The sequence below is a fragment of the Rhododendron vialii genome, chromosome 4a (assembly GCF_030253575.1).
Source record: "Rhododendron vialii isolate Sample 1 chromosome 4a, ASM3025357v1".
NCBI lineage: Eukaryota > Viridiplantae > Streptophyta > Magnoliopsida > Ericales > Ericaceae > Rhododendron > Rhododendron vialii.
In genome coordinates this window covers 29,830,900-29,852,310 of record NC_080560.1, presented here as the reverse complement: position 1 = coordinate 29,852,310, position 21,411 = coordinate 29,830,900, and the positions used below count along the sequence as shown (strand labels likewise).

The 21,411-nt window shown below is 34.3% G+C and overlaps 1 protein-coding gene and 1 long non-coding RNA gene across 2 annotated transcripts; both read left to right on the top strand.

Moving 5' to 3' along the window:
- Nucleotides 1-4,279: 4,279 nt before the first annotated feature.
- LOC131324705 (uncharacterized) lies at nt 4,280-9,143 on the top strand. Its single transcript, XR_009199418.1, has 2 exons — nt 4,280-4,442; nt 8,793-9,143. It is a non-coding gene; the product is annotated as an uncharacterized LOC131324705 (long non-coding RNA).
- Nucleotides 9,144-15,056: 5,913 nt separating this feature from the next.
- On the top strand, nt 15,057-20,298 carry LOC131324704 (alpha carbonic anhydrase 7-like). Its single transcript, XM_058356784.1, has 7 exons — nt 15,057-15,494; nt 15,631-15,848; nt 16,786-16,895; nt 17,013-17,127; nt 18,492-18,656; nt 19,443-19,496; nt 19,982-20,298. The coding sequence occupies exons 1-7, from the start codon at nt 15,197-15,199 to the stop codon at nt 20,066-20,068; spliced, it is 1,047 nt and encodes a 348-aa protein (XP_058212767.1). The 5' UTR covers nt 15,057-15,196; the 3' UTR covers nt 20,069-20,298.
- The last annotated feature ends 1,113 nt before the right edge of the window (nt 20,299-21,411 follow it).

Sequence of the window (21,411 nt, the reverse complement as noted above, 5' to 3'; positions counted from 1 at the left end):
TTTAAAAAAGAGCCAAGCCCCAAGTCAGACCTAAATGAGCAAGCTCAAGCTAGATTACTCGGCTCATTTTGAAAACGAGCCGAACCCGAGTCAGTGGAGGCTTGGCTCGAGTCTGCTTGCAAGCCCAAAACATTTACTCAGTATTATATATTTTAAAGAAATTACTAATTGACAAATGATTTTGACACCACTCCACATTTAGCCATATTGACACTCCACTTTTTATCATTTAGCCATATTAGCACTCCACTTTTTTGTCATTTTTCTATGTGAAATTATCAAATTATCTTTTATTTTGTTAGTGTCATCCACTTTAAAAAGTATTGTTGTAATTTCAAATAGAAAAAAAAACCAAAAAATAAAATGTCAATAGCTAAAAATAAAATGCCAAAATCAATTTCCTTACTAGTAATTATCAACGTTTTAATTGCCTCCTGAGCAAATTCTACCAGTTGACGAAGCGTGGACTGTGAAGATGATTCATAGAAAAAGTGGATGCCTCTTGTGTTCTTCCATTTCCGATGTGGGACAACCAAAGGCGTACTCTTTCTCCTTTACCTTGGTCCCACACGCTTGTTCACCCTACCTGATAAAAGCGTATTTTCCTTTAAAGCTAGAGGCCCAGAATTCACAGCTCACTAACACCTTTGACGCTTGATGTACCTCTCGAGTTAGAGTGAGCCAAGCTGGAGCTGATTGTTAATCTGTCGAGTCAATCTCGAGCCCAACATTTGTAGCTCGTTTTGAGCTTGAGGCGACCTTAATTCTGGCGAGCTGAGCTTGAACATCTTGAAGCTCAACTCAGCTTGTTTGCAGCCTTAGGGCAAACCAACTCCATATATTTAGCCTTTCGTCTAAACAATTTCTCCCTAAAGCACTACATCTAGCTAAGAGACGTCGGCTTGGTTGGCGGGGCAACAATAGAGAAGATAATTCATTAAAAAAAAAATTTTAGAGCGCATTGCTTCATGCCTTTAGGCACAGACAAATACCTAGTCATTTATGTTTTTGTGCTCAAATTCAGTTAGAGTTCATTTGGTTTATTGTAATGGAATGGATGTAGGAGGTGGCATTGGTACTTTTTGGATGGAATTAGTAATTTGCGAATGGTAATAGTAATTTCCTTTTTTTTTTTTTGAACGGCAAAAAAAACTCATTAATTTTTGAAATTGTTACGAAGATAATAAAAACAAGGAGAACGGCATCAAAATTCTAACAAAGCTAAGAAAAATTATGTGTCCAATCCTAGACAATTGACAAGAGACCAATCAAAGAAATCCAAAGGGCCGAAGCCCACACCTAAAGAGCCGAAGCCCATCCTAAAGAAACCTAACCCTAAACCACACACCTGTCGCGCCAAACACACCGCCGCCACCTCAATGCCATTGGCTTTCCATCACCTTTAAGCATGCTGGATTGATCAAGGAGACGAACCCGCTGGAAGAAGAACCACCACCAGCCATTGGAGAACTCACAACACCGTTAGGCAAGCCCGCAAACATCCAAGAATGAAGATAGGAGGAGCACCGAGCAAGGATCGCCGCCACACCAACACACCGCTTGAAACAACCCCCGGTAAATAGTAATTTCCTGAGTGGTATTAATTAGTAATTAATTTTGGAGTTTCTTAGTTTTTCCTATAAATAGAATACTCATTCCTCCCTCAAGGTAAACAGTGAATTCATTTGGAATAAGCAATCTTTTACTTATTGGTGAACTAGATATTAAAATTTACTACTAATTATATTATCTGGAGAGTAGCGGGATAAATTTGGCTGATATTCTGTCAGACAAAAGTCCAAAACTAACGAATTTCCGTTTGACCGAAAAAAAAAGTCCAAATCCACAATGTAATAATCAAAATCAAAAGATTGTTAAAGTTAACAATGTGTACTTAGACTATCCACAGTGGTATAATCAAAAATGGATAACCAAAAGTTGACACATCAGCTTTTGATTATCCATTTAAGAAGTTGCTAAGCTTAACAATGTTGAGGTCCATAATGGTCCCTTCTAGTCCATAACCAAAATAAGGGGTTCACTAAAATTTCACTCTCTCCTTATGTTTTTCACCATTGATCACTTCCCTCCATTACCTTCCTTAATTTTGGGGAAATTGGTGACTTCCATTCCTCATATTATGAATTTGGAAAAAAAAATCATGTACTCAAAAAAAAAAAAATCAGATGTGTTCTTAAATTTGAAAAAGACTGCAAGGTTCTTCATGTACTCAATCACAAGGAGAGGAACGAAAAAAGAATAAAATAGAAACGGAAAAAAAAAAAGTGAAATACCTTAATCCGGCGACAATTAGTTGAATCATAGATGATCGAAAAATATGAGCTTCACTTTTGGAGGGAAAGAAAGAGAAACAGTTTGTAGGTAGAGAGAATGAGATATAGAATAGGCGAAAAAGAAAATATCATTTGAAACATGCGTGTATACAATTTTGGAACCGATTAACTTATATGGTGTGAGATTGACAAATTTTGATTATTGAAAAAAGTTGCTAGTTTTGGTTATCCAAAACCCAAAATTTGATTATTTCAAAGAATGTTGCTAAGTTTGATTATACCATTGTAAACCATTTTTTACACCAACATTGTAAACTTTAAAAATAATTTGTTTTTGCTTATACCACTGTGGATGGCCTTAAAAAAGTGCTCACATTGTAATAATCAAAATTAGCAACCTCCTAACCAATAATCAAATTTGGGCATTTGAATAATCAAAAGTAACAATTTGAGACTTCATATTACTAATTTTAGCAACCCTCTAAATGAATAATCAAAAGCGAACGTAGCAAGTTTTGATTATTCATTTTTGATTATAACATTGCGGATGCTCTAACAAGGATCCTCTCTCTCTCTCTCTCTCTCTCTCTCTCTCTCTCTCTCTCTCTCTCTCTCTCTCTCTCTCTCTCTCTCTCTCTCTCTCTCTCTCTCTTATATTAATTAATAAGAAATGATTTTGTCACTCCCTTTTTTGTTAACGTCACTCTCCTGCAAGTGTATTTTTGCACAAAAAATACACTTGCAGGGAAGTGACATTAACCAAAAAAAAAAAAGAATGGCAAAATCAGCAATTTAATTTTTTTTTTTAGAAAAATTACCGTACCCAACATAATGTTAAATGACTACAACCCAGCAGGCAGCAGACATCAATTGTTTTCCAGCTTTTTTCTTGGGTATGTCGAGAATTGATCCAGATGGTTCTCTTTATTAGTACGTGCAACCCTCTTTCTTGGAATCCTCTACCAAAAAGCTCAAAGAAAACGTGTGGGTTCATCTTCCCTTTCACATAAACCACTCAAACGCCAAAACAAAAAGACGTGGTGGGGTATTATTTTGTGCTTTTCAGATGTCTATTAATTGATCTATACTATATGTTAATATTAATAAGTAATGTTAAATTTAGGAAATTAATATTCGTGCTCAACTTTTTATTAATTGTGCTTCACTTTGTTCATGAAGATACTAATAACTTCCCATAAAATTGGAGCGCCATCAGTTAAAAAGCGGAGTGTGAAAATCAATTCCCTAAATTTAAGGTTAGTGAGAATCGGTTGTTGTTTCAAAATTAGATTTTCTAATCACTTTCGGGAATTAATTACTTTGTCAATATGTGAAAATAGTTATTAATTCTTCTACTATAAATTGTTTGGCTGAAATAGTTACCAACATGCAAAAATCTATTAGTACCTCTAAAAATGAATTTTTTTTAAAAATTACAAAAGTAACAAACAATAATTTTAAAATCACACTCAAATACACACCCACTCACTTCTCATGTAATTTGAGTGTGTATAAGTGGATATGTGTTTTGGATGTGGTGCAAACAAAGTTGACTAACAAAACAGGAGAGTGCTATGGCGCCCCCAACGTATACCATAAATCACGAGAAAGCATAACAAAATCAATACCATTTATGTGTAACATTTCACCGGAGGATGTATAACTTTTTTAAAGTGGTGTAACACAGGTGTTTGGTAACCTTTTTATTTTCAGTTTTTGATTTTTATTTTCACTTTTTTGAAAACTAATATAAAAAACTTGTTTGGTAACATATTTTTACTCTTTTGTTTTTAAAAAAATTTTTTAGAATTTCTGAAAATTATGAAAACTAGAAAAGGGAGTTTTACACTGTTTTGAAAACAGAAGTTCGGCCCATCCGTTGTCGATCCTGATGGTTTTTCTCTCTCGCGATGTTCTGGTACGCTCGCTCCCTCGTCTCTCTCTCCCCATAACTCTCTCATCTCTCTCTTCCCTCTCTTCCAGTCTCCTGCAAAATCCTAGATGGATCCCTTTGGGTTTGTGTGTTTGGTCTATTGATATTTGTTCCTCTTTATGAAACTCAAATTTTGCAGTTGTATATGTATAACCTATATTCTTCTTGTAGATTAATTGAAGAATACAAGCTTATTCAACCATTTTGAGGAGAAGGTACGGCCTAAATCTATGTTCTTCTATTGTTACTTCTACTAGGTTATGATATTGGCTCTGGGTGGTTCTCCTACTGCTATTATTCTGATAATTTTGGTTGCCAATAGATGTTGTTGTTGTTATGTATCTACCATTTATTCGCATGCATTGTTGGACTACGGATTAGGGTAGCAGGTGTTAGTAGTATTTCAGTTGGATTTCTACTTTCTCAGTAGCTTTTGGTCAAATATTCTTTATGCAGGAAAGGTCCCCAATGAAATGAAATAGGAGTATGAACTTTCATTATCGATGTACTATTTTTTTTTTGGAGAGAGAATGGGCACGAGTCTTATCCCTACTTTGGACCCCATACCCATTATCCCCCCATGAAACGTACTTCTAGATTTCTTACTTATCCAGCGTTTGTCCTTATATTGTGAACAAAAAGTTGAGAACACAGTTAAAACAGGCAGTGTAAACCAACAACTTCACAATTGGACTTCATGAGAACTCCATAGTAATGTGACTCATCTGATTATACTGGACTAGTTCAAATGACCTAACCTTCACCTAAAAGTAATGTTCATTTTGAGACTCAGCCAAACAATCGATCAAAGAGTTCTTTGCACAAAAAGAGCCTCTAAAATGGAGTTTTTTTTATAGATTCACCCTTTAAGGAGTTACAGTCTAGCCGTTACAACTTCCAAACCTATCCTAAGAGAGAAAGGATGATTAGTGACACAACATTTGCATAGTTGTGCTATATATGTGACTCCCAAATTACTAGAGTTTAGAAGGCATTTTGTCCTTTAAACCTGTGAACCCACTTTGAATTCGTTGAATTGCTTTCTTGGGTGAAAAGAAAACATAGAGCTGCCATTACATGTAATTTTCACTTTCTGGTTGATATGAGTTATGTGTCAAACAATGGCCTAGGCTTTCATTGAATTGCTTTTTTTTCCAAGCTTTGTTTCTAAAATAGAGTCTTGTATTGTAATGACCCGAATTTTCACGTCAATTTTTTTAAAAAAAATATTTTATTATAATTCTTTTACCAAAAATCATTTTATCATTTATTAAAGTGATTGTATTATAATTTAACCTTAGGAGCTAGCCATTAAAAACCCTTTGATATCATAGGATTTTTATTTCTATTCTTTTCATATCTTGAACATTGATATCCTTATACCCAACTATTATAAAACCCTAGCATTTGGTCCGTAATCCTAAAAATCTAGGACAAGATTACATTGGATTGGGATAAGATTAAATCGGATTGGAATTTTATTAGGATAAGATTAAATTGGATTGGCATTTTATTAGGATAAGATTTGCTTGGATTTGGTTAGATATGATTAAGATAAGATTTTATTAGATATTATATAGATTTTGTTGGATATTATTAGATTATACAAGATATAATAAGATTCTAATGGATTTTGTTAGATTACATATAGATTTGGAAAGATTTGGCAAGATATTACAAGATATTGTTAAGATTTGATTAGATATTATTAGATATAGTTGGATTTTATTAGATATAGTTGGATTTTATTAATTAGATATTATTAGATATCGTCAGGATTTTCAAGATTCTTCTTTCATGAGTATAAATAAGCTCCATCCCTCCACTCTCCTCCACACACTTCACTTCTCATTGTTAGCTTAAAGAGAGAGAGAGAGAGAGAGAGAGAGAGAGAGAGAGAGAGAGAGAGAAAAGTATGAGAATTTATAAATAGCTAGTGATGTTTTGGATTGGTGGGCTAGTGGTGTATTTAGTTGGAAGATGGAAAAAAAATGTTTTAAGGCATTGATTCGTAGACGTAACGGCCGGCATAGTTGAGGTAATCCGGGAAGTATACGATATGCTTCCTACTTCCGGAATTTTTTTTCTTCACTCTCACCTTTGTACTCCTTTTGATTATCTCGTGAATTTCGTTCAATCCTGTGGAATATTGTTGAAAAGTGGAATAATTGGTATTGAATATGATGTTGTTGATTGAGTACTATAGAATTGTTTTATACATGGATCGAGTGAACTCATGCACCAATAGCCTATCCAATAGCTAGAATGGGTCGAGGATGGCCCGGTGAGGAAGGAGTTGGGGGAGGATCACAGGTCATGTACTGAGGAGGACATGGTATAAGGTTCCTTGTGATTGTTGCTTCGATTTGGTTGATTATCGTTTCTTAATTCCACTTATGAGCTTTGTTATTTTGTTGTATCGTATACTTCCTGGATAATTTCTTTTTCAGGTGTGGAGCCGGATTAGTGAAAATTGAATCGGAGCATTTAAGGATTAATTTGGAGATGTCTTGGAAGAGTTGATAATTTTGGAGCATCTAGAAGATTATTTAGAAGACGGCTTAAGTTTATTTTGATGATGTAATTTATTTATGGAGAAAATAGGGGCCTAGAAGTATTTGAAAATACAATGTATTTTGGAATTTATTTATAGAAAATAGCGGGGCGTTACAAATGGTATCAGAGCGGGTCCCGACCGGAAGTGTGAGTTTCACATCGCTCGGGGGTAAGATCCTTCTTATTATTTGAGGTTTATTAGAGGAGGAAATTTGGAGTAATCGGGACCTTGGGTATAATCTAGAGGTGTTACTAAGGAGAGGATGTCATTAGAAATTATTGTTTGAGGTTATAAGGTTTAGAAATTTATCAGAGTTCGCAGCGAAAGCGTGGTTATAATTTTTTCTAGGCCATTATCAAGAGAATGAATTTGAGGTTATTATGACATTGGAGTTACTCAGATTGGGCAATGGTACAACTTTGAATTTATTTTGACTTATTTCCTTTCAAAAAATAAACAAAATCGTTTGCACATTGTATGATACTTTGATTATATTATTTTGACTATGTACATTTTAATTTCGAGGATGAAATTATTTTAAGAGGGGTAGGATGTAATGACCCGAATTTTCACGTCAATTTTTTTAAAAAAAATATTTTATTATAATTCTTTTACTAAAAATTATTTTATCATTTATTAAAGTGATTGTATTATAATTTAACCTTAGGAGCTAGCCATTAAAAACCCTTTGATATCATAGGATTTTTATTTCTATTCTTTTCATATGTTGAACCTTGATATCCTTATACCCAACTATTATAAAACCCTAGCATTTGGTCCGTAATCCTAAAAATCTAGGACAAGATTACAATGGATTGGGATAAGATTAAATTGGATTGGAATTTTATTAGGATAAGATTTGATTGGATTTGGTTAGATATGATTAAGATAAGATTTTATTAGATATTATATAGATTTTGTTGGATATTATTAGATTATACAAGATATGATAAGATTCTAGTGGATTTTGTTAGATTACATATAGATTTGGAAAGATTTGGCAAGATATTACAAGATATTGTTGAGATTTGATTAGATATTATTAGATATAGTTGGATTTTATTAGATTATATAAGATATTATTAGATACCGTTAGGATTTTCAAGATTCTTCTTTCATGAGTATAAATAAGCTCCATCCCTCCACTCTCCTCCACACACCTCACTTCTCATTGTTAGCTTAGAGAGAGAGAGAGAGAGAGAGAGAGAGAGAGAGAGAGAGAGAGAGAGAGGTTTGAGAATTTATAAATAGCTAGTGATGTTTTGGATTGGTGGGCTAGTGGTGTATTTAGTTGGAAAATGGAAAAAAAATGTTTTAAGGCATTGATTCGTAGACGTAACGGCTGGCATAGTTGAGGTAATCCGGGAAGTATACGATATGCTTCCTACTTCCGGAAATTTTTTTCTTCACTCTCACCTTAGTACTCCTTTTGATTATCTCGTGAATTTCGTTCAATCCTGTGGAATATTGTTGAAAAGTGGAATAATTAATATTGAATATGATATTGTTGATTGAGTACTATGGAATTGTTTTGTACATGGATCGAGTGAACTCATGCACCAATAGCCAAAATGGGTCGAGGATGACCCGGTGAGGAAGGAGTTGGGGAGGATCACAGGTCATGTACTGAGGAGGACATGGTATAAGGTTCCTTGTGATTGTTGCTTCGATTTGGTCGATTATCGTTTCTTAATTCCACTTATGAGCTTTGTTATTTTGTTGGATCGTATACTTCCCGGATAATTTCTTTTTCAGGTGTGGAGCCGGATTAGTGGAAATTGAATCGGAGCATTTAAGGATTAATTTGGAGATGTCTTGGAAGAGTTGATAGTTTTGGGGCATCTAGAAGATTATTTAGAAGGCGGCTTAAGTTTATTTTGATGATGTAATTTATTTATGGAGAAAATAGGGGCCTAGAAGTATTTGAAAATACAATGTATTTTGAAATTTATTTATAGAAAATAGCGAGGCATTACATGTATCATTGTTTATTTTTTGTTATCAAAAGTAGGAAATGGCAAACATTGAGGTTATGGAGGTTAGTGGAGAAAGTTGTGATGGCCCATGAACAACTAGAAATGAGAAAATCTTCATTTGACTCATGGACAAGGAGGTTAAATTAAAGAAAAGTAGAGAAACTGGCACTTTCACAGGAGAAACTTGGAAAAGGATTAAGAGTGAGTTGAAAAGGCTAACCGCATACGATTATACAAACGAACAGGTGAAAAGATAGTACTTTGCGCTTCATATTCTATTCAACAGCTTCAACTCATTGAAAGCAAACTCCGGTGTTGATTGGGATACCACACTTCTAACCATTACTGCTCCAGATGATGTTTGGGAAAGACTTTTCAAGGTAGGAATTTGTTATCGACAGTTCACTTTAGTCATGATAGAAAATACTATTATATTTCAACTCACGTATAATAATGCCATGATATTTTAATAAAAATGTGAGGAAATTCAAAAAAAAAAAGGGGATGCCATACTACCATGAGTTGTGCCGCATATTTGGGGACACGTCTGCCACTGGAGTGCATGCTCACCCTTCAAACAAAGTCCCCTCTGCTAGTGATAGTTTAGATCCAGAATTCAAGATAATCGATGAGCCAGAAGTTGAAAGTGTTGGTGGTTCAAAGACCATACCCAAGGCTAAAAATAAGAAGAGAGATTCCATTGCAGCAAACATTTCAAGTGCCTTAATCATATTTGCTGAAAATGGAAAGAGGATGGTTGATGTAATGGAAAAGAAATTGCATTGCTCCCATCCCTTGTAGTGGGGTGAGTGAAAGTATGTCCATAGGGTAAATGGGTATTGGCGCTCTTGCTACCGAAATGAAAGAGTGCCAAGCATTGCTTAATACTATACAGGACTTGGATGAAGATTCATACAAAATAAGGTTTTGGAGAAGCTGCATGGTGACGTTCTTTGGAGGAAAATGTTCTTGGATATGCCTGAGAAAAGGAGAATCGCTTGGATCAAAAAACTTGAGACAATCTTATATTCCGAAAAGGACTTGAATTTTTGTTAGGTTTTTCAACATTCTGGACACACCATATCTATTTACTTCCACCGAGTACTGAAGGCTATTTGGAAGCTAGGAGTGGTTATAATTCAACCCCCGTCCTTTGATAGCATCCCGCATCAAATCCGACACAATGCCAAGTACTTCCCTCGTCCTTTGCAAGTTAGAAGTGGTTGACACACTGTTACGACACAGAATGTAATGGCAGCTTGCTCTTTTGATAGGCGGTTCACATACGTACTAAGTGGTTGGGAGGGAACTTCTAATGACTCAAGGGTCTTTTTAGAATGTGTGAATAGTCCTACCGTGGGATTTCCCAAGCCTCCGGAAGGTAAACTAGAAACTTGTTATAACTTAATCTTATTATCAATTCATTGCTTAGGCTAATGGATAATATGACTTAGAGGTAAATACGTACTATGCCGTGGATTCGGATTACACTAATATGCCGGATTTTTTATCACCGTATTGAGGAGAGAGGTACCATTTGAACAATTTCCGTGGGCATGGCCGATGACCAAAAAAGATAGAAGAGTGGTTTAACTTTCGTCATTCGTCTTTACGTAATGTTATCGATCGAGTGATGTTTTGGAGTGCTAAAAGCTCGATTTCCTATATTGAAGCAAATGCCACCATGTAGTGTTCGAATACAAAAGTATATTCCCACAGTTTATTGTACGGTTCACTATTGGATTATGATGCATGATGACAATGATGATCTATTCAGAGAATATAGCCAAAGAGAATATGGTGATGGGACAATGTCAAAGAGCTAGCGGGAGTAGTTCCCAAATTCAGTTGATCAGATTGATATCACTCATAGACAACTCCGTCGTATGTCCAATGTTCGTGATCGGGATTACCAAACATTTGTTTGGGCTAGCATGAATCATAGTGGATGATACCATTGCAAATGTAATTATCATTATTTAAAATTATGTTACCCTTATTTGAGGTTTGAACTCAAAGTGAACATCATTTGTATGCGATTGATGGATTTGAGTTTTGGTTTAAGTAAACATGTTTCTTGTTTTTGTTAATTGTTTGTATGTGCAACTTTTTTCTTTCATTTCTTCTAATTTCATTCAATTTGAAGAATAAAAACAAAAACAAAAATGATACTACCAAATATGTTTGTGTTTTCAGTTTTTGTTGTTTTCAAAATGATTATTACCAAACATGTTTCTTATTTTTATTTTTATGAAAACATAAACCTATTTCTATTTCTAATTTTTTTAAAACTGAAAACTGAAAATGTTACCAAACGTTAATGTTCTAAAAATGAAAACAGATCAGTTGTTACCACGGAACTATATACAGGCTGGGATGAAGTACTATAGCTTACTGATTCTCGATTTAGAGATGTTCACTAATTTTTTGTCTAAAGCAATCACGAGTGGAACAACTGTAACAACTATAGTTGTTGCAAGACTTTGTCCCTAAAGCACCAGTTTTGGTTGCTACCCTTGGTTTTTGAAGTCCATTTAAGTCAACTCGATAAGCAAAAAAAATAACCTAGCCTATCAAAATAAATAAATAAATAACCTAGCTGCCTTCTCTCTTCCTCCCGTTCCCCCACAGGCTTCCGTCACCCTAATATGGCAACGGGAGGGGAGGGCTTTACCCTTGATGGGTGTTTTCCTTCCTTCTTGATGATGATTTTTTTTTTTTGCTTTCAGTAATCCCTCATTTCCCGTGTGGGTTAATATTTTTCTCTCTCGATCTCAGATCTGAGAGTTTCTCTGTGTTCCTTTTTCTCTTTCTCTTGGCTTCTCGTTTATCATCGAGATGCCATTTTAGGTTATGAATAAGGTGGTAGTGATGGCTGTTTGATGAAGTAGCAGAGGCAGTGATGGTTCGATCAGATCGGTTGGATTAACTTACCATGCCATTAGAGTGTGGTCTCGTCCTATGGAAGCGGAAGTTGTCATCTCATCGAAGATATCCACTAAGAAGTTGATCGGTTAGGATTCATGATTTTCTCTTTATTCGTAGATCGGCAAATGTAATTGAATACACTTTGGCAACTTCGAATTTGCGAGGTTTTAGTATTTATACTTGGAAAGCTAGACCTCCTTATTGATTATTGAATCATCTGTGAAACAATTTATGTCACAACTGATTTCGAAATATTTTTTATGTTCGTATATCCAATATATGCCAATACCGTATTGGTCCGATTTAGACTTATATTCGGGGTTAATTTCTCCACTTCATCTTCCCTTTTCCACTTTGTATTCATGTTTCTTATCCAATTACAAAGTATGAATTTTTCTCCTTTATCAGCTACATATTATTTTAGAATTTTTCTTTTAATTATTTTTTTATCTGTAGTGGCGTTTCAGATTATAGGGCAATGAATGAAATTTTTTTGCACAGTGAGTTCACCCAAAAAAAAAAAAAAAGAAAACAATTATTTTGACTTGAATGAGATTCACGATAAAAAAGAAAATATTGTACAAATTGGAGTAGATATATTACATTCCAATGAGAACCCAAATGGAATTGGAAAGTATCTGTTATTATGGTAGATATTTAATTACATGTTAAAATCGTAGAGTAAGTATCTTTTATTTAAATTATTGTTGACTTTTTTTTAGAAAATGACATTAAATATTAGATACAATTCCATATCTATTTATCTTAACTTGTATCCGAGGGCACTTGTTAGCAGAACCGGAAAAAAACCACCACTTGTGTTGTGTTCAAATTACTTAAGATTATCTCGAGGCTAATCACGTAGTCTTTGCCCAAAATACAATAGGGAGCTTCGCACAGTACAGTCCGCCCGTCTGTTTTGCGTCCGTTCTTTCCTAACGCGGTATTCGGGGGCTCCAACACTGATATTTCTCCCCTAATTCGTCTTAACGTGATTCTATATATTTGCCGCTTCCCCCCCCCCCACCCTCCTTAATTCTTGTTTAATTATTTCCACGGAAAAAGAGCAAAAAGGTTTGGTGCCTGCTGACGTGAACTAGAGGACAAGCGTATTCTCTCACCTATTACGTATACATTTGTGTCCAATATTGCTGATACCTAAATGTCAAGCCATATATGGAATCAAAGTCAGAAATCGCCTCCTTACTTGATTATTAACAAACAAAAGACATTTTGTGTAGTGGTTAAGGATTTGGTGAAATATTTCCTGCGAAAACTTCCATAAAGTTTTCCTTTATGTGGCACATACAGTCGTATGATTAAGAAGGCTCTTACTGCATCACGGGGCGGTAGTCAAGAAGTAAGTAATAATTAAGAAGGCTCTTACTGCACCACGGGACGGTAGTCAGTAAGTAATAATTTCTCCATCCTCTTCTGTTTTTATCGACAACAAACTTAATCTCCCTCATATGTGGGCATTCTTCTAAGAAAATTCATTTTCTTTTTTTCCCTATACTTGTGAAATATCGAAAGTTAAATAAAAAAATTGAGAAAAAAACTTTCAAACTTCCTTTTCATGTTCAAACATTCTCCCATTAAAACTTTTACGTTTAATATTACGTAAATAAATAATGAGGGATAAATAATATTAAAAAAAAAAACTTTACCCGTAACGAAAAATAACATTAAACATAACAGAATATTTTCTTGCTCTCGTGTATAGCACGGATAGAACGCTTGTTATTTTTTTAATGAAATAATGCATGTGTGGGTTCAACATGCGCGGAGATGTAATTCAAAAAGATAGCACGTGTTAGTTTAGGTGATGTTACTGTGTAAAGAATGAGTAAAACACATGCATATAGACTCGCGTTCATCTAATTTAGATGAGCTTTTCTGTTTACTCCTTGATCTTTGTTTATTTAATCATAAAATAAAATACTCGTTGGCTTTGGTGAACGTACCTCTTGCTAGCTAGCTACACCAAGACCGCAATCCACGTACTCCTTAATTAATCATGTCTCATCCGTAAATTTATGGCTACGTGAATAAAAGGGAGAGGGCTGAATAGTTTTTGTTGGAAATAACCGTTAAAATTTCTGTAAACTATAATTACAGGAGATAACAACATGACAATAAAATAATAAAACCATATTTGAATAATAGTAGAAAATAAGAGTATGAGAGAATTCATGTAGAATGAGTCACACGTAAATTGCTATCCTAAGATAAAATATGTCCCGCCAGCACCGAGTTGTATGACATTCAACTTTCAAGATACAATGATCCCTGAAAAGGTTTGTGTATATATAGCTAAAAAAATTTCACAAACCAAGAACCGCCCGAATGCTTAAACACTAAAATCTATAAAAGTACTTAAAATTATGTGAGCCAAACATGATTTTTGGGTAGCTGTATATATATATGTATATTTAGAAATATGTCGTCAATGTATGCATATATATAATGTTTTTAAAACCATAATGAGGACATTGAGGTTACAAAATGTTTTAATATTACAATGAATTAATCCTCACATTTCGTTTTTCAATTTTCACCCCGAGACGGTCAAACTGACTTAATCCCATAAAGGGCAACATAAATCAATAATATTTCTAACAGTTTTTTTTTTTTTTTCCCAAAGATTGCTGATAAACTCTCTCTTTTCGGAGTACGGTAATTGTGTTGTGCGGTGCTCTAGGTGCTCTTGAAAAATTTTTGAACATGAGATATAATTTCTATTGGCATCCATACTCCATATACGATATACTCCCTCCGTCCCAATTTGTTTGTCCAATTTTAATATACGTACCTTTTAAAAAATTGTCTGTATCTCACAATTTATAATATTTTACATAATTTCGAAAACATCATATATATTTTAAATTTAATTGAGATTTATCAAACAAGATACATATTGCATATAAAAAACATTATAAATTGAAACATATAGACAATTTTATAAAAGGTTCCAAATAGTGAAAATGAACAAACAAATCGGGACGGAGGGAGTAGGATTTTCAAAAAATATATGTATATACTCTCGATATATAATTGATCACACTACTTCTAAATCCCAATTCCAGCCTTTCAATCGCTAATGAGTATATTTGTTGTTCCTCCTAGACACTAGAATATACTCAATTTGTCAAAATAAGCGTAAATTGGTCCAAACACATCGAATTATTAGAAACTGACGTACTTTAAAATCCTTTTTTATTTGCTTCTATAGTACTGTACACTTGTTTTAATATGGGTTTGTTATCACAGGGGGTTGGTTCGTCATCAATTGTGGTGACCGACCAGCTGTTTCTTACCCGTTTCTCCCTTGTAAAAAACTAGCAACTACTGTACTAAAAATATATAAGTAGTAATAATTTCATCTCAATTTCCTACCTCGCTCCAAAATTCTCGTGTTCATACCTGACACGCTGTATCCAAGAAACTCACAAGAAAGTCCCATATTCTCATCGATCAGCCCCCACGCTCATGACTCCCCTATATATACATGCACACCCTTATACGCGTTTACAGGGTAAATCATCAAATACAGCAATTGATCATTTATCAGAGCCATATTTATATAGGACAGTCCTCTTATATACCATACACATATAAGCCTTTCAAACAAAACCTGATCCTGTTAACATCTCACCTGCTATTACTTCCTTTCACATTCAACAACAAATTCAGCATGAAGAAGCAGCAGCAGCAGCAGCAGCAGAGCAACTCGATTTTCATTTTGGGGTCCCTTCTCCTCTTGGTTCTTTACTGGCAAGCCACATCGGTCGCGGCGCAAGAAGTTGGTAATGCCCTCAAACGCGAAAATATAGTACTGTTATTTGAAATCAGACGTTTGTTTGTTCTCTCTTTTACGTTAATGCTTCGTTTATGTGCATCTTGTGTATATGTATATATGATTGTGTGAATCTGATTGTTCAGAGGATGAGAGAGAATTCGATTATCTGAACGCGAGCGGCAAGGGACCTCAGCATTGGGGAGATCTTAAGAAAGAATGGGCAGCTTGTAAGAACGGCGAAATCCAGTCTCCGATTGATATGTCGAATCAGAGGGTGAATATAATTCAAAAATCAAGGGCACTAGTGAGGAATTACAAGCCTGCCAATGCAACTGTCAAGAACAGAGGCCATGATATTTCGGTAAGCAAAATTTTTATCGGCTTTCATATTCTGTGTAGTAATAGTTTTGTGTCCACGAATAAATAATTGACATTTAATTCTCGTAGAAAATAAATCGATTAAGCGTGGATAGAGAAAGAAAAACTAAAGAATGAGATTCTTAATTTAATTTTCGTGCTAATACTCGTGGTACATGGAGGTAATCATAGAAATTCCAAAACCATAGGGGCCATCACTGACTTAGGCCAAACAACAACATAATTCATTGACATGGTTACTGGCGGTCCGAGATCCCATAACCACCATAGAGAGTCAGAGACCTACGGGGACAACGATTAAGTATGTGAATTCCACATGATTGTGTAGTGGCTGAAAGTTTCGAATCTTTAATTACTCCCCTAAATATAGGGTTCCAGACTCGCGTAGCTACATGGTCCACAAACAACTAAGGTTAAGTTTCGCTAAGAGCTTTTTGAGCTTATTATTGTTTTGTTCTTATTCAATTTTTTTGCTAACTTTTGTGAATTATTGATTCGTCTTATTAAGATGAATTTGAGAAGAATCGAAAAAGTAAAAATTTATGATTTTTAAATAATGACAAAACAAGAAAAAATTCAAAAATCTTAGCGGATCTTAGCCTAAATGGCCTATATATACTAATATTTAAGCTTGTGTTAGAGCTTTATCTTCCTAGAACATGGAAAACGCCCCATGAGTATCAAAATGTAAACTATAGATGTAAAACACGTAATGTGCCTTCAAATGATCCCGAGTTTGGTTTGTTTTTTCTTTATTTTCCGTGTCCACTGTTTAAATGGTTAACCTTGTCCGGCTCAGTACGTGAAGTAAATTAAATTGTTGGTATTGTAACGTTAATTATTCATCTCAGTTAATTTCTATTTTTCGGTATAGTACTGACTTTTCACTAATACATTTTATGCACGTGGACCATATGCAGCTTCAATGGGTATTTGGAGAGGCTGGATCTATTAAGATCAATGGCACTGAATACTTTCTCCAACAAGGCCACTGGCACTCCCCTTCTGAGCACTCCATCAATGGCAGGAGGTCTCTCTCTCTCTCTCTCTCTCTCTCTCTCTCTCTCTCTCTCTCGTATTTGGTTGAGCAGTTTGATAAGCTAATTAATTAATCAAGTCTACAATTTTCTTTGCATATACAAAATAGGTATGATATGGAACTGCATTTGGTTCACGTAAGCCCGGACTCGAATGTGAAGAATAAGATCGCTGTCATTGGGGTCCTTTACAAGATTGGTCATGCTGAACCTTTCCTCTCCCAGGTATTATACCCTACAAGTTTAATAATATGGTACTGTATCTACACAAGAAGCTTTTTCGTGTTGTCTAATTAAAATCGGGAGGAGAAAAACAGAAAAAAAAAAAAAAAAAACTAAAAGTTACATTATGAAACAGTAAAATTAATTTAACTGATACTTTGCCTAATTAAAATTTGTAAAATTTAAATCATTAATGATTGCGAGAATCGCGTAAGCTTGTGAAAAGTCAATAATGTTGTTCTCTATATTTTACTACCTGATATCATATGTTGGCTGGAATTTTGTGAACTTTGTTTAATCGTAGTGCTTTGTTACCGGGTGAGATTACAAGTGCTAGCCAGCCAAACAATTGTAGCATGTTAGTTTAAGCTTACGAAAATTAACCCGCATGAGAAAAATGTGAGTGTGTAAGTCTTTAAATAGAGATTTTGGTAGCTATAAAAAAAAGTGGGATTTTCTAGATATTTAAAAATTGTGATAAAAGAAAAAGATATTTAAAAATTAAGTGGAGAAAATCAAAACAAGTTCAGTAAAGGAACCGAAAAGAAAAAAGAAAACTAATTTCTCCCCAAGACGGTCAAGGTCTGCCAATGACAAGACTAAATTACTACTTTAAAAAAGTGGGATTTTTTTTTTTTTGACCAGATTCGAAAAAGGTCCACTGTGTAAAAAGATGTTGGAAACTTTGGTTAGGTAGGGGCTCGAACAGGGTTTAAATGCTTGGGAATAGCCTTTCAATAATGCTCATGGTGGGTTCCAGAAACCCAAATAAAAACTTATTTTTTAAAAAGATAATTTTAAGTTTAAAAATTATGTGTGTATACAAATAATTTTTCTATCACTATGGATCTTGTTTGATAAATCTCATTGAGATTTTTAATACGGTGCAAAAAAATTAAAAAATTATTTTTCATTTACATTATTTTTTAGTTTAAAAATGTGAAATAAGTACTTATTTTTTAAGAAGGTGTTCTGAAACGAGCCTCAACTAGTTTCTAAAAGAAGCCACCGAAACTCACTTTTTGGGGATAATGAAGAGTGTCATAATAGACCGGACTACTGTGTCTCTAGTCCTTCCTGCAGTCCTCTCTGCGTGTTTGGTGAGGTGACCCTAATGACAAATTTTTATTGAGGGAAATCGACTCTCTGCGACCTTGAGATGGTAAGCCCCGTCGAGACAAGTCGATTAACCACTGCAACAACCCTTTGATTTTCTTTATTTATTTTTTAGATCGTGTGTGTAAGGAACAAATTCCGAAATCTTTGTGTATTGGTAATTCCGTATGACAAAACACATAATTTTTATTGAGTTGTAATTTTATTACTTTTAATAAGCTAGTAATGGGTTTGATGATTTTGACTTTCAGTTGATGAAGAATATATCATCTATGATTGATGAGAAGGCAGAGGGTAACATGGGGATGATTGATCCAAGAGAGATTAAATTAGGTGGGAAAAGATACTACAGATACATGGGCTCACTCACTGTTCCTCCTTGCACTGAAGGTGTTATTTGGACCATTGCCCGAAAGGTAAATGAAAAATTTTCTGTCCATATTAAAAAAAAAAATTTATTACACGAAATTTGTTTGGCAAACAAATTTTGAAACCTGCTTATTTTTAGAAACAAGACATTATAGAAACAAGACATTATTTTTAAGAAATTCAGCCAAAGGATGAGGTCTTCGAACAGGACAAGAGATGTGTGTTTAGTATGGCCAATTACTGAAATCTGCATGGCCAATAAACTAGTATGTTTAATGACGAACAGGGCCAGAACCGAGTGCAATTTTGTTCACCCTCCTTAAAAGAGGGTGAACATTACCCTCTCTCTTATTGGTTGAAATTGTGTGGATCCCACCACAAAGTGATGTCATGCTTACCATGTAATACACTTTTTAGTAAGCATGACATCACTTTGTAATAGGATTCATACAATTTCAACCAATAGAAAGGAAGATAATGTTCACCCTCTTAAGTGGAGGGTGAACAAAACTCAACTCGCCAGAACTTGTCATTCACCTATGTATAGACAGGTTGAAAAAATCTTTTTCCGCCGTAACTAGTTGTTTACGGAACCAATCGCAACCAATTCAGATGTTAATAAAACTTTTATGGAAAAGAGATAAACTATTCCCCAGAAAAATTTCATTAAAATCCGTACCATCCAAAACACTTTTGAACGGTCGCAATTAATTGTTACTGTAAACAACTTGTTCACAGTTAAGCCGTGAATAAGTTTCTCTCATACTAGTTCTGCTCACCTTTAACTATGCTCCTAACATGAGATTTGTAACCTATATTTCAACCATGGTCAGGTGAGGACTGTTGCAAGAGATCAGGTGAAGTTACTTCGTGAGGCTGTTCATGACGTAAGTGGCTAAACTTCATCTTTTTTTATTGTATCAAATTGAAAATGCTAATAACAACTAATGGATTTACAGTAAGGAAAGAAAAGGATTTAAAAAAAAAAAAAAACACAGTTTTTTTATGTGTTATATTGCCTTTAAAAGTGTTAAAAAAAATACCACATCAGAAGCTGTGTATTTTTTTTTGTATCTTCTTGTTTTATTGACAACACAGTGAACAGTGACATAACTGTTATCGAATACATGACAAGATACTATATGATATGCCGTATTTGGACTAAGAATGCATGGAGGAAAACAGAAACGACTCCGAAATTTTCTCGGAATATCCAAAATGCAATTTTCCAGCCTAACTTTTCTCTCAACAAATCTGTCCACAAATTTATTTATTTATTTTTTATCTCAAACAAGTAACTGTTCCTCACATATCACAAATCAAGAGATCTAAATTAAACATTGTTACACTTCGTGAATATTTTTCCATGCAGTACGCAGAGGAGAATGCAAGGCCACTGCAACCACTCAACACTAGAGAGATCCAACTCTATGATACCCAGGAGAACATAAATAACTGACAAGACAGAGTGCTATCAGCAGGCACAACTAGTAGTGCAGTGTCATCGTTTTCCTATATATTTTCTTTGAATCCTAGCTACAGAGGCATATATATATACACATATGAGAGAGAGAGAGAGGAATGTTTTGATTCTGAACTCAATCATGTGGCTATGGATGAATCAATAATTTATTCTAATCTTTTTGTGCGCTAATTGCTAATGAAATGTCATGGAGTGTTTGAGACCTACTTTTTGACTTTTCATTTTTAATTTTTTGGTTTTTTGACTTCTTGAATTATGGTCAAAATAAGTTTTTAAATCTGGTAAAGTATTTAGATGATATGTGCAGAATGCATTTTGTAACAAGAGTAATGTTTGGAAGATATGTGATGAAAATGAGTTATGATTTGGTTTTTTACCATATTGCCCTTGATTATTTTTATTATGAAATATAACATGTATAAATGATGGTTCAATCAATTTTGTAAAATTTATATTCTTAATTTGTATTATTCTTGGTCAATTGAACCGTCTCCTTCTAATTTTTATTTAGATAATTAAGAAGGAATACCAATAAGATAAATCCAAAAAAATTTCAAACGAATTAAAGTTTACAAATTTCAATCTTCTAACAACGAACCCACTTGAAGCAATTAAAATGTCACACATATTAAAGTCTTACTGAAGAAATTAAGTTCTTACACAAGAAATTAAAGTCCACAAATTAAAGTCTACAAATTTATACCCAACAAAAACTACCACCAACACCAAGAACTTTTCAAACGAATTAAAGTCACAATTTCTGGTGGCAGAAAAGAGATGCTTGTGATTGAAACTCACATTACTTTCCTATTGTTTCCCACAAAAAACTATATGTACACTATTTCTATTCACAATATAAAAAAGCCTACGTACATTTCCAGAAGGAAATACTCTAAAATAGAAAGGTTGTCAATATTTCCAGATGGTCCATTACCCTGCTCTTCCAAAACCAGTAAACATTACAGATTATGTGGAGGGCAAAATTGACTTTAAGAAAAATGGTTCAAAAAAGAGAAGTGGAAAAGGACCTCCCTCCCTCTTTTTGGCTTTTGCTCCGGATCTTCAAACTTATATTGGAGAAATCATTTTGCCCGAACTCATTTTCTACCCAACCAGCCAAACACCCAAAACTTAAAAAGGAGAAGTTGAAAAATAAGTGCCCAAACAGGCACAGTAATTTTTAGTTTAAGTAGTCTCTTTTTGTACTCATACTATAACAAATAGGGAAAGTCTACAATACACACCCCTTAAAAGGGTGTACCATATGCACCTATTTTATGGTTCATTCATAACGTACATTTTAGTGTGTTTCGTAACTT